At 48.4% G+C, this 14514-nt stretch overlaps 2 protein-coding genes across 7 annotated transcripts in view; one reads left to right on the top strand and one right to left on the bottom strand.

Moving 5' to 3' along the window:
• The window catches only part of LOC134944743 (bile salt export pump-like), a 177023-nt gene that overhangs the window by 6670 nt on the left and 155839 nt on the right, over nucleotides 1-14514 (bottom strand). Inside the window, exons 27-28 of the mRNA XM_063933575.1 lie at nucleotides 12757-12963; nucleotides 6673-6819 (exon numbers count right to left, since the gene is read on the bottom strand). Coding sequence (XP_063789645.1) covers nucleotides 6673-6819; nucleotides 12757-12963 — 354 coding nt within the window. The remainder of the gene's footprint in view (nucleotides 1-6672; nucleotides 6820-12756; nucleotides 12964-14514) is intronic.
• Nucleotides 2549-14514, top strand: part of LOC134944745 (uncharacterized protein DDB_G0284459-like) — a 164770-nt gene continuing 152804 nt past the window's right edge. For 2 of the 6 annotated variants that reach the window (XR_010181931.1, XR_010181932.1), the window contains exons 1-2: nucleotides 2583-2902; nucleotides 9642-9734. The gene's annotated coding sequence lies outside the window, so the exon portion shown is untranslated. Of the gene's footprint in view, nucleotides 2903-6545; nucleotides 6931-9641; nucleotides 9735-12332; nucleotides 12431-14514 lie in introns of those variants that run through there. The other 4 variants (XR_010181936.1, XR_010181935.1, XR_010181933.1 and 1 more) reach the window with 3 other exon arrangements.

Raw genomic sequence — 14514 nt, 5'->3', positions numbered from 1 at the left:
ACTAGCCTTGAACATAGGACAGGCCCTCAGCCGTTCCTTGCCACTCCGTGTCGTAAATGGCACATTGGCAAGTTTACGCTTCTCCTCAGACGATTTTGATTTAGATTTACATTTTACTGAGCTTTATTTTTTTGGATTTTACATGCTCTCTACTATGACATTGGGCATCGGCCTTGGCAGACGACGTTGATGGCATTTCATCGTCTCGGCCATGACTAGTGGCAGCAGCTTCAGCACGAGGTGGAAGTGGATCTTGATCTTTCCCTATTTTACCCTCCACATTTTTGTTCTCTTAATTTTTTTCTGTGTGGAATTATATGCCAGTAATATATCAATAGCAATGGCCTACTACTATATATACTGCGTACAACTGAAATGCACCACAGGTATGGATGGATAGTATACTTGACGACACAGAGGTAGGTAGAGCAGTGGCCTACTGTACCGTACTGCTATATAGTATATACTGGTGGTCAGCAAAATTCTGCACTGTCCTCCTACTATATAATACTGCGCACAACTAAAATGCACCACAGGTATGGATGGATAGTATACTTGACAACACTGAGGTAGGTAGAGCAGTGGCCTACTCTGCTATATATTATATACTGGTGGTCAGCAAACTGTGCAAAACTGAAATGCACCACAGGTATGGTTGGATAGTATACTTGACGACACAGAGGTAGGTAGAGCAGTGGCCTACTGTACCGTACTGCTATATAGTATATACTGGTGGTCAGCAAACTGTGCAAAACTGAAATGCACCACAGGTATGGATGGATAGTATACTTGACGACACAGAGGTAGGTAGAGCAGTGGCCTACTGTACCGTACTGCTATATAGTATATACTGGTGGTCAGCAAACTGTGCAAAACTGAAATGCACCACAGGTATTGATGGATACAGTGGCGGATCCTGGGGGGGGGCACCCAGGCACGTGCCCCCCCTGTCATTTAGAAGATTTTTTCTTATCTTTAATTTTAGCCTGCAGCCTGGACCACGGACGGCACGCTCTATCACGGCGCGCCCCTCCTGCCTACAGTACTGCCGCTCTGCCACTCAGTTTGGTCTCCGGCAGTGACGACGGAGTGTATAACTCAAATCAGGTGCCGGTTCATTAGCCAATCAGAGCTCGCGAACCAGCACCTGATTTGAGATGTACACGCTGCCGTCACCGCCGGAGACCAGACTGAGGGGCAGAGCGGCAGGCAGGAGAAGCGCGCGCTGCGCTGCGCTCTCCACACACAAAACGGTAAGCAGCACTGTGGGGGCATATGTCTATGTGGCACTGTGGGGTCATATGTGGCGCTGTGGGGGCATATCTGGCAGACTGGCACTGTGTGGGCATATCTGGCACTGTGGGCACATGGCACTGTAGGGGCATATATGTATACGGCACTGTGGGGTCATATGTGGCACTGTGGGGTCATATGTGGCACTATGGGGGCATATCTGGCACTGTGGGCACATGGCACTGGGAGGGCATATCTGTATCTGGCACTGTGGGGGCATATCTGGCACTGTGGGCACATGGCACTGTGGGGGCATATCTGTATCTGGCACTGTGGGGGCATATCTGGCACTGTGGGCACATGGCACTGTGGGGGCATATCTGTATCCTGCACTGTGAGGTCATATGTGGCACTGTGGGCACATGGCACCCACTATCTCCCTGTGACCCCAGCCTCCTCAGTCACCCTCTACAAACAACCACATATGCAGCAGGGTGCATAGAAGAGTCCGTAACTATGTGGCCCAAAATAGAATGGGAAGGGGGCATAGTGTATTAATGTTTTAACATTCTGTGGCTGTGTTTGTGTGTATATGTGTGTGGGTGCTGCATATGTGGTTGTTTGTATATATGTGCTGTGTGTGTATATGTGGCTGGTTGTGCTTATGTGACTGTATACTGTATATGGCTGTCTGTATGGGTGTAGTATGGTATGCCGGCGGTCGGGCTCCCGGCGACCAGCATACCGGCGCCGGGAGCCCGACCGCCGGCATACCGACACCGTGGCAAGCGCAAAGGAGCCCCTTGCGTGCTCGCTGCGCTCGCCACGCTATTTTATTCTCCCTCCAGGGGGGTCGTGGACCCCCACGAGGGAGAATATGTGCCGGTATGCCGGGTGTCGGGATTCCGGCGCCGGTATACTGTGCGCCGGGATCCCGACATTCAGCAAACTGAAGACCACCCGTCTGTATATGTGACGTATGTGTGTGTGTGTGTGTACTGTATGTGTATATGTGACTTTGTGTATACTGTATCTGGCTGTCTGTATACAGTATGTGACTGTGCATATGCAGCTGTCTGTGTACACGTAAACTGTATGTGACTGTGTGTGTGTGTGTATACTGTATGTGGCTGTCTGTGTATAAGTGACTGCGCATATGTGGCTGTGTGTATATGCGACTATATGTGACTGTGTGTTTACTGTATCTGGTTGTCTGTGTATATGTGACTGTGTGTGTATACTGTATGTGACAGTCCGTGCATACGTGACTGTGTTTTGTATGCGTGTCTGTATCTGCGCATATGTGGCTGCGTATATGAGTACTCCATGCTCCCAGCGTGACTCATGGGTATGGCATTCTCTGAGAGGCCAACCCCTTGCTACAAAGCGACACCCCTTTCACAGGAGCACATGCATAGGCGTGCGCACGGGGGGTGCCTGGTGCGCACAGGCACCCCCTAATGTCTGGCACCCCCCCGCACTCCACGCCTGTGTTAATCGTGAGTCTGTCACTGAAAACTGCCGCTGCGCCCGCCGCCGCCACGGACAATATAGTAAATAGAGGCACATGCTGGTGTCACGAATGGCAGCCCAGCGGGTGACTGATGTCAAGCGCCGCCTCCCGCCCCCGCTCTTCAGTCTCCTACTGCGGCAACGCACACGCAAGGGGGTAAGTGAGAGCAGCTCCTTCCTTCTCATGGGGGTGGACGGCGGTAGTTGCGGGTCCAGTGGGGGGAGATCGGTACGCGGGTGTCTTTGATTAAAGATGCTGGCCGGGCGGGCTCTCGCTGACTCGGCAGGGGCTGGCAGTGTCTATATGCAATTAAGGTGGCTGTGTTTTTTGTGAAAGAGATGTGCGTGTACACTACAGTATGTATACTATGGTGTCAGCTGTGTATCTGTTTACTAGTGTACGTGTGTACTGACTGTATGTATGCATGTCGTGTACTACTGCTATGTGTGTTTATGTATGTAAGTATATCATTTATGTGTATGTACACTATTATGTGAGTTTACTGTGTGTGTGTGTGTGTGTGTGTGTGTGTATGCTGTGTGTGTTTATGTGTACTATGTGATATATATATATATATAAATATGTGTGTGTGTTTGCCTCTGCGCTGTGTCCTCACTGTCCTGTAACTGCTGCCGCCAGCCACGCCAACTTCACTGGCCCAGCCCAGGTAGCGTTCCTCTCAGGAGGAATCGGAGCCGCCGCTGAAGTGGAGGACACAGCTGAGCGAGCCTGAGACAGTTCAGCACTCAGCAGAGAGTATAAAGGTGCATACACACTGGACGTTTCTGCCCAGCGTGTATGCACAGGATGATCGCTGACATCGCTGGGCTGAAAATCGCCCAGCGGTGTCAGTGGGGGTGAACGGCTTTCCATAACAGGAAGCTATGGAAAGCCGTCCACCGCACTGTTCATCTGCTGGTAGGCGCGCATCAGCGCTCATCGCCGGGGCATACACACTGGGCGGTTTTGAGCTGAAAGCAGCTCAACACACCAAAAGTGAGCTGCTCTCAGCTCACAATCGCCCAGTGTGTATGGGCCTTAAGACACACGCTCTCTGTCAGTGTGTCACTGAGACAGCTCTGTTTAATATGTTACATTTAGATTTTTTTTTATTACTATGGATTATTTATATCCCTCAAAATATTTATTATTAATAATGTGTTATACTTTTATAATAACGGTGAGCACTATGGGGGTATTGTGTATCTGGCACTGCTGGGGGCATACAGTTTGCCATAATGTGAATTCCAGCTCATACTGTGTGACATAACGTGAGTTTTGGATAATACTGTGTGGCATAACGTTAATTTCAGTTCATACTGTATGTCAAAAAGTGAATTTCGGCTCATACTGTGTGGCATAATGTGACATTCGTCTCATACCATGTGGGGTAATGTGAATTTCAGCTCATACTGTGTGGCGTAATGTGAAATTCGTCTCATACAGTGTGGCGTAATGTGAAATTCGTCTCATACCGTGTGGCGTAATGTGAAATTCGTCTCATACCGTGTGGCGTAATGTGAAATTCGTCTCATACCGTGTGGCGTAATGTGAATTTCGGCTCATACTGTTTGGCGTAATGTGAATTTCGGCTCATACTGTGTGGCGTAATGTGAATTTCGGCTCATACTGTGTGGCGTAATGTGAGTTTCGGCTCATACTGTGTGGCGTAATGTGAATTTCGGCTCATACTGTGTGGCATAATGTGAAATTTGTCTCATACCATGTGGGGTAGTGTGAATTTCGGCTCATACTGTGTGGCGTAATGTGAAATTCGTCTCATACCATGTGGCGTAATGTGAAATTCGTCTCATGCCGTGTGGCGTAATGTGAATTTCGGCTCATACTGTGTGGCGTAATGTGAATTTCGGCTCATACTGTGTGGTGTAATGTGAATTTCGGCTCATACTGCGTGGCATAATGTGAATTTTGACTCATAATGTGTGGCATAATGTGAATTTTGACTCATAATGTGAATAAGGGGTACTACTGGCTAGTAGCTGGTGAGCATGGGAACATTTGTGACAAATGCTGGTGTCCTGCAGAGGAGGGGTCTGTTGGCATAGAAAGAGGCACATGCGGCTCTGATGGCACATGTGTACATTATAAACCTACTTATGTTATCTTAGAATGGAAATGTTCGTTCCAGAATACATACCTCTTACCGGAGCAGGATACTGACCACCAGTATGCCTGCAGCGGGGTGAGCGCTAGAAAGCCCCTTGCAGGCTCGCTACGCTCACCGAAGGATCTATTCTCCCTCTATGGGTGTCATGCACACTCACAGAGGGAGAAAAGCCTGTGGCGCCGGTTTTCCGACAGGCGGTCTTGTGATCGCCTCCCATTTGGCTCAATAAATCTCCCGTACTTTTCAGAGTGGCCCACTCAAAATTAGGGTGTAGTGCTGGGGGGGTGCAAGTGGTGGGTGGGGCTGGGGAGGGGAATGCATATGCACCTAGGCCCATCACTCTCTAGTTCCGCCACTGGGTCAGGGATGGATTGTGGAAGTGTAAGCAGTGAATAGGGTACAGCGGCAGCTAGCACTCAGGGTTATGCCGTAGTAGACCGTCAGTACTGCCTGGTGGTCGCACCATTATATTTCATTATTTTTTCTCTCGGGTGTATTGCAGTATATCTACTTTATTATTACGGAGAAATTAGATTAAGCCATGTGATTTTACTGAGAGAATGTAAAATAGTTCTAGACATGTCTATGGGTGGTGCTAGACACGCCTTCAAAACGCAGTGCTAGACATGCCCCTCCGGGGGTGCACCCCCTAATAAAATTAGCTGCGCACGCCTATGAGCACATGTGCCGAACCCCCCCTTCCTTCCCCTATTGTGGTGCCCCCCCTGTCATTTTGTTCTGGATCCGCCCCTGGATGGATAGTATACTTGACGACACAGAGGTAGGTAGAGCAGTGGACTACTGTACCGTACTGCTATATATATAGTTATACTGGTGGTCAGCAAAATTCTGCACTGTCCTCCTACTATATACTACAATGCAGCACAGATATGGAGCGTTTTTCAAGCAGAGAACGTATAATACTGGTGGTCACTGCTCACTGGTCAGCAAAACTCTGCACTTTCCTCCTACTATATAATACTGCTGGTCCCCAGTCCCCACAATAAAGCAATTAGCACACTGAGCACAGATATTTGCAGCACACTGAGCACAGTCAGATATGGCGCGTTTTTCAGGCAGAGAACGTAGATATTTGCACTTGCAGCACACTGAGCACAGATATTTGCAGCACACTGAGCACAGATATTTGCAGCACAATTTGCAGCCCACTGAACATAGAAACTGAGAGGACGACAGCCACGTCCTCTCACGATCATCTCCAATGCACGAGTGAAAAATGGCGGCGACGCGCGGCTCCTTATATAGAATACGAATCTCGCGAGAATCCGACCGCGGGATGATGACATTCGGGCGAGCTCGGGTTAACCGACCAAGGCGGGAGGATCCGAGTCTGCCTCGGATCCGTGTAAAATGGGTGAAGTTCGGGGGGGTTCGGATCCCGAGGATCCGAACCCGCTCATCACTAATATATATATATATATATATATATATACACACACACAGACACACTAGTTGTACGGACCCAGCATATACTGGGTCACCTCAGTCCCCACCCCGTGATTGGCTCCACCCAGTTCTGGAAAACGCCCCCCATGCAAATCCTGCGTTTGCCACTGGCTTGTGTGACTGCTGGGAGCCCGACAGGTGGTCTCTGATTGCATCACTTTAAATCTCTCCACTTCCCACTAATAATATGTCCTTCAATTACAGATACTCTGGTGGATTCCCCTTGTTATGGAGATACTCGCTGACAGTGAATGACTCAGAATCCCCACCACAGTACTGTTACTAGGAAGGGAGAAATTAGTAAATAATGTGTTGCTCTTTATGTTTTTACCTTTTCGCTTTCTGTGTCTAGCGCAGATGTTGCTTCATCAAGAAGAAGAATTTTAGGGTCCCTGATAATGGCTCTTGCAATTGCAATACGTTGCTTTTGACCACGAGAGAGCTGAGATCCATGAGCTCCAACATTGGTGTCGTATTTCTGTAATAAGAAGAATAGCTCATAGCTCAGTAACATAATACTGTACACAGACTATTGTAACAAGATTGTTAGCGTTTCATGTACTTGATATTATTAGAATATTTCCATGCTGTATTTTATTAAACATTAGTAGCTCAAAGTCTCACTATTTCCTTCAGGCTACTTAACTGGGACAGTATTCCCACAGGGTAAAACCACTGTTGAAAATGGCAGAATACAATAAATGTATACAATTACACCGAATCAGACTTTGAGGTCTATTTACTAATCCTTGGATGTAGATACTGTGGACAGAAATAAAGTACCAGCCAATCAGCTCCTGTTTCAAACACAGCCTGTAACATGTCAGTTAGGAGCTGATTGGCTGGTACTTTATCTCCGTCCACTTTATCTCCATCCAAGACTTAGTAAATAGACCCCTTTGTCTTAATCCATCACCTCTCACCATATCAAACTCTATACAAAAGACTTTAGACAATAAGGGGTCTATTTACTAAGCAGTGATAAAAGTGGAGAAGTTGCCCATGACAACCAATCAGCATTGATGTAACATTCATAATTTGCATACTATAAAAGAATACAGAGCAGCTGATTGGTTGCCATGGGCAGCTTCTCCAATGGCTCACTTCTCCACTTTTATCACTGCTTAGTACATGTCCCCCTGAGTTGTCAATTCAGTTAGTGGCAATAGGTGTGATGTTCCAATGTTTCTCTGGCATCTCATGTCCAACAATATCGTACATTTTACCCTGCATACTGCCCATAGCAGTATGCAGGACGATATACGATGCTGAGGTACCGCAATGAGCAGTGATGTGTGCAGACACACATTTCCGCAGCACATCGACACTAATTGAATTGCCCCCTAATATTTAAGCAATCCCAAATTAAAACTGATAAATACAGTATAGGGCTGCCCAGTCTCCGTGGAGGCAGCCCTATACTGTAGGGCCGATGGCCACATGGGCCGGTCCAGCGCTCACTGAGACACACTGCCGCTCAGTCCGGCGGCAGCGTGTCTCAGCTGTCATCGGAGGAGAGCGTGCCAGCGCGGCTATGTCTGGCGGCGTATAGTGGACTTCAAACCAGCCTCCGGTTCGTGAGCCAATCAGAGCTTGCGGACCGGCAGCCAATCAGGAGCCGCCGCTGCTGGTCCGCGAGCTCTGATTGGCTCACAAACCGGCAGCTGGTTTGAAGTCTGCTACACGCCGCCAGACATAGCCGCGCTGGCGCGCTCTCAGCTCATGTCAGCCTCAGTCACATCCCAGCCGAGGAGCCGGAAGAGCAGCAGCAGCAGCGGTAAGCAGCTGCAGCACTGCTGTGGGGGCAATTGTTTACCTGGCACTGTGGTGGCATTTGTATACCTGGCACTGTGGGGGCAATTGTGTACCTGGCACTGTGGGGGCATTTGTATACCTGGCACTGTGGGGGCATTTTTATACCTGGCACTGTGGGGGCAATTGGCTGGCACTGTGGGGGCAATTGTATACCTGGCACTGTGGGGGCAATTGTTTACCTGGCACTGTGGGGGCATTTGTATACCTTGCACTGTGGGGGCAATTGGCTGGCACTGTGGGGGTATTTGTATACCTGGCACTGTGGGGCATTTGTGGATCTGGCTCTGTGGGGGCATTTGTGGATCTGGCACTGTGGGGGCATTTGTATACCTGGCACTGTGGGGGCAATTGTGGATCTGGCACTGCACTATTGGGGGCATATGTGGATCTGGCACTGTGGGGGCATTTGTGGATCTGGCACTGTGAGGGCATTTGAATACCTGGCACTGTGGGGCATTTGTATACCTGGCACTGTGGGGGCATTTGTATACCTGGCACTGTGGGGGCATTTGTATATCTGGCACTGTGGGGGCATTTGTAAACCTGGCACTGTGGGGGCAATTGTGGATCTGGCACTGCACTATTGTGGACATATGTCTGTGTATCACGTCCCATTTTAATTGGCCACACCCATATGGGACACTCTCTGTCTGATTGGTCGCCGCTTAGCCCCGCCGGGAGTGCACACAGACGCTCTCATTCTAGTGAATGGGGCGCGTGCATGTCCAGGCCCCTTTTCTGGAGCGCGTGGGCTTAGTTACAACCTTTATTTTTCCATACCCCCACTTCAACATTTCCACTTCAACCAATGGTTGTGTGTATTTTAATACAGAATGATGTACACTTGTATGTAGTTATAATATTAATTTATATTTGTAAGAGCATAGACTAAGAAGACGGAGGAGTCGGGAATAGTAAGGGGAGGAGTCAGATGCTGACACCGAGGTGGGTCTGTGTGCTTCAAAAATGCCAGGGCCTATTTTTGGTCCCAGTCCGGCCCTGGTAAAAGCTAATATGTCTATGGGCAGACTTATCAAAGCTTGGCAAGAGATAAAGTGGAGATAAAGGGGTCTATTTACTAAGTATCGGAGAAAGATATAATGGAGAGAGATAAAGTACCAGCCAGCCAGTTTCTGACATTTTTCTAACACAGCCTGTAACATGACAGGAGCCGATTGGCTGGTACTTTACCTCCTTCTATTTTATCTCTCTCCAAGGCTTAGTAAATAGACCCCAATGCACTAAAAAATAAGCTGCTAACGGTCATTTTTCAAACACAGCCTGTAATATGATAGGAGCTGATTGGTTGGTACTTTATCTGTTTCCACTCTATAACTCGCCAAGGCTTAAAACATAAACCCCGTTATCTCTCTCCGAGTTTTGATAAATCTCCCTCTTAGTCTAAAACATTCCTTTAACTCTTCTATTTGCAAGAATACATTTTAATAAATTGTTCTAATAATAATTTCATATTTCTATGTTTAGTCCCATTTTAAAAAGAGAAAATCATGAAAGAGCAATGAGAAGCTTAAACCTGCTACACAGAGGCAGATTCTGACACTGCGACCGACACATACTGTAAGTGGCCTGACTGAATAAAATCTGTACTCTCCATAGATCGAATAGCTGGTGTTTTCTTCTTCACTGGGATGTTAGACACGATGGAAGACAAGGATACTGTACATTCATACCTACAGCATCTACCAACAGCTCCGATATTGGTTTATTATGTGGAATTGTGGTAATTAGCACATGATGAAATTGGCCAATATTGGTTGTGATGTCACTGCATATGTGGCCAGCTATAGTAAGGCTGCCAGAGAACTCTGTGGATCGCCCCATACCTCAATGATGACACTGATAAATAGGGCAATTAACATTTAGCATTCTCTTCTGTCCAGTCAGTGGTGCAAGTATGCGGGAAGTGGAACGCTCGGGTACGGAGTACCCTTAAGAATTTGGCAGCGGGTATGCAGTACCACCTGCCACACACTTTGCACTCCTGACCACCATTGCCACAATTATAATGCACCACAAAGCATCCTGGAGGCATTACTATATATTGTTATCAAGTTGGGGGCATTACTATATGTATTTAGTATACTGGAGCCATTACTATATATTTCTAGCCTTGCCCCCAGAGTCCAAAGAAAAGGGTCTGTGTTGTCCGCTTGTGTCATGTAGCCACTCCCACTAGTGACATGTGGCCACGCCGCCTCACAGCACATGACTACGCCCATTTTTCGGCACTCAGTACCACTAAGAAAATATTTCTACTTGCACCACCGTGTCCAGCACAGCATGTGCATGCAATCTGTACACCTTAAGAGCATGAGCTGTACATAAATGACCTGAGGGTTGTGTGAAGGGGGTTGTCCCCCGTTGCTCTTCGGCCGTGCGGCGGCTCGGCCCCAGCTTGGAGGGACTTGCATCCGTAGGGATTCAAGCCCCTCCAATCACGTCGCTGCATTTTGAATGGCGCGCCAAGCGCGAGCCAATCGGAGCTCGCGCCTTGGCAGCCAATAGGAAGATGCCACGGCGAGCCAATCAGGGCTCGCCGCGTCATAGCTCCGCCCGCTCCCGGTGTCATATAAGAGGCGCTGCGGAGCGGGAGAGGTCAGTCGGACGCCGGAGGCAGAAGAGAGAAGAGCTCCTGAAGAAGGAAGAAGACCGAGCGGCGGCAGAGGTGGAGGCGACGGCGGAGAAGAAGAAGACGTCGGCGGAGAAGAAGAAGACGTCGGCGGAGAAGAAGACGTCGGCGGAGGCAGGCGGCCAGAAGCGGAAGTCCAGCGGAGAGTGCTGCAGCGTGTGGGAAGCAAAAGAGCCAACGAAGCTCCCGCTGCAGCCTCCCACACGAGACAGGTAGGCGGCCCTGGGCCACGTGCACTTATATTTAGTCCACCCTAGAGCACCTCTCGGCCTGTGGCCACGTTAGTCAGGCCTCCTGCCTGTGCCCCTAATCCAGGCCTCCGGCCTGTGCCCCTAATCCAGGCCACCGGCCTGTGCCCCAAAGTCAGGCCTCCTGCCTGTGCCCCTACTCCAGGCCACAGGCCTGCGCCCCTACTTCAGGCCACAGGCCTGTGCCCATACTCTAGGCCTGCGCCCATACTCCAGGCCACAGGCCTGTGCCCATACTCTAGGCCTGTGCTCATACTCCAGGCCTGTGCCCATACTCCAGGCCCTCCAGGCCTGTGCCCATACTCCAGGCCCTCCAGGCGTGTGCCCATACTCCAGGCCCTCCAGGCCTGTGCCCATACTCCAGGCCCTCCAGGCCTGTGCCCATACTCCAGGCCCTCCAGGCCTGTGCCCATACTCCAGGCCTGTGCCCACACTCCAGGCCCTCCAGGCCTGTATCCACCCTCCAGGCCTGCGCCCTCATCCAGGCTTCCACCTACTGCATTTTATAGGACTCGGGGGGGTATTGTACCATCCGGCCCGGGTAGGATCGGTTGGGAGTGGGCCGTGCTGCAGCTCCCGAGGGGTTCGCAGTCGGTCGGCGTGAGGAGCCGGCTGGCCCCACGCGGTGTACAATACAAGGGATTAGAGAGTGTGGAGTAACGTTCCCGTCCCACGCTCCTCTACTTCCCGGTAATCTGGGGCCCCGCTTGCATCCTCAGTTAGGAGCGGAAGGAAGTAGCTAGTTACCAGCATCCGGTAAGTGGAATTGGTTATTCGGGGTTAACCTGTTGTACCGGGGAATTGTTCGACTGACTTGTTGGTTAGCGATTGTGTTTAGTTAGTCCGGTCTCTGCTAGTTCGGAATAGAACCAGTAGCCTCAGTTGCTGAAGATAGTTTGCTCAGGCAGGCGTAGTTGGCTGTAAGTTGTTGTTTGCCATTAGTGTAGCCTGCAGTTAGGGAGGCTGCTCTTCTTGCCCCAACAGGAGCGGAGAGGTGCGACCATCAAGGTGACCAGCGAGTCGGTAGTGAGTATTACTCTGTGTCTGTTTTGTCATCGTCCCCGTATACTGGTCAGGGGTTGTGCTCACGAACGTGAGAACCCCTCTCACCACACAACGTGCGAGAGTGCGAGTGTGTGAGAATTGGGTAGCTGAGGCCTTTCGGCCAGTGATGACCTTCCGCCCAGCCGGTGAAGGTCGCAGCTATCCCTGACACGCCCCTGCTCTTCCGACGGAGGTCGGCACGCGCGTCTCAACCGGTACGTTCCTTCCTCCTAGGTTCTTCGTCGACCATCACAGGGAGGTGTTCGTGTCGGCGCACGGTCCGGAAGGCGGAGTTCCCTGACGCTTCTGTGTATCGTAGGTGGCGGAAGCTGCCACAGGTGAGTAGAGTGACGACACCTGCACGGCAGCACGCACTGTACCACAGTCCGGGCCCGTTACAGTTGCACTACACCCACCAGAACAGCAGCATCCATCTAGATATAGATCTTTTGGACCGAGTAGCTGGGTGTTCATCACCATGATAACAATTTGAATATTCACCTTTCAAAGCAAAAACTATTACAATGGCGCCTAAAATACAGTAAATCACTAAAATAATATGATTCTCAATGTTAGACTCTTCCTAATAAGATCCCTAAATCGCCAGCCCGGCACTTGGCCAAGCACTGTATGCAGATACTGTCGCCTAGGTACTTACTTCTGGAAGACCCATAACAAAGTCATGCAGTTGTGCTTTCTTTGAGGCCGACATCACTTGGTCCATGGAAAGCTGACGACTGTTATCGCCATACTTGATGTTCTCAGCAATACTGCAGTCAAACAACACAGGCTCCTGGGACACTATTCCAATTTTAGCCCGGAGAAATGAGATGTTGATATTTTGTGTGTTCCGGCCATCTATTAGCTGTGACAAGCAGGAGTAAACACAACATTTGTTACTAGAACCATTCCTGGAGCACTCACAATAGGTGATCGTCTCAAAAACAGCACTTTGTATCATTATCAATTATAATAAAATAGTATAGACTAAAACTATTCATCATGTTTTACTGTATACAGCAAGAACAGTTGAACACAAGGAATTTTACACACAGACCACGTTCCTTGGCTCTTCTTATCTGCATCACTAGATATGTCTATACAGAACTTTCCACCGGATGTCAAAATTGTACTGAAAAACTGAAGCTTCTGCGTAAAATATTGAGAATATGATTCTCACCTCCAGATAGGCCCTGCTATGTGCAAAAGCCAGATTAGCACACATGGCAGAGTCATAAGGGTTGCATTCTGCTCTCCTTATAGATATTCATTTATTTTATTTTCTAGATTAATAATTTATTATATACATCACAAATATTTAACAATACTATATGCTGAAGTAATTTTATATGCATTTATTTGTTCTATACTTGTGTGAAGCAGACGTTTTAATGTTTTGACCAAGTTTAATGATGTTCTGAAGCAGTCTAGTTATGCTAACCCAGGGGGTCCCATGTTCTGAACTTGGTTTATGTAAATTCAGGATAATAAGATAATTGCCGCGCTTGTATATATTATGTCAGCAGCTCCATATAATAAATACAATAGAAAATACGATGATTAGGAGCGCTTGAATATTTAAATTATATGTTGAACGCACATACCTGTAAAAAGGAAATGGTTAATATCAATGTTACAGCTCTTTTGTGATTAGGTGGTGAAACGGAGATAATTAGCGGTATTAGCTTCCCAATTCGGGTTAGGCTCTACAGTCTCTGTATGCGGGTATTACTATCCCTACTGTCCCTACTTGTACCTCTCGCGGCTTGATGTTACAGCATTAGCGTCTGCCGCGGATGTAACTGGTCCCGTCTTTCCGTTGCTACGGCCGCATTTCCTTTTTACGGGTATGTGCGTTCAACATATAATTTAAATATTCAAGCGCACCTAATCATCGTATTTATGTAAATTCAGGACAACACCCAACTTTGTCTACTCTGAGGTACTAATGTCATTCCCAGGAGGTAATGATTCATAATTTCTAATACAGTATATGTTGCACCAAAGCAGAAATATGTTCTTTACCATTAGAGATGTGCACCGGACCATTTTTGCTGATTTTAGTTTTAATTCGTCACCCAGTTTTGGTTTTGCAAATATTTTGTGACTGTTTTTTTTTTTTTAATTACTAAGCGACAGAGCAGCAGCACACACATGCAGCAATTTATAGCACATCTATGAAACATTGCCACACAGCAGTCGCAGAAATGAAAAGTGGTGCAAGATGGAATTGTCATTTGGCCTTCACACCCACCCTTACGTTGGATATTAAAAAGGACCTGCAACAGTTTAACAAACCAAGCACTTCAGCGACAGGGACTGCCACTTTTGTGGCTGAAGTGCTTGGTTTGTTTGGACCCCCCACAAAACAAGCTGCCAATGGGCTTAAGGTAGCTTAGCTAGCAGCTCTGCAGTG

The sequence above is a fragment of the Pseudophryne corroboree genome, chromosome 7 (assembly GCF_028390025.1).
Source record: "Pseudophryne corroboree isolate aPseCor3 chromosome 7, aPseCor3.hap2, whole genome shotgun sequence".
NCBI classification, from domain to species: Eukaryota; Metazoa; Chordata; class Amphibia; order Anura; family Myobatrachidae; genus Pseudophryne; species Pseudophryne corroboree.
The sequence above is the reverse complement of the archived record's forward strand: the minus strand, read 5'-3'. Positions and strand labels throughout refer to the sequence as shown.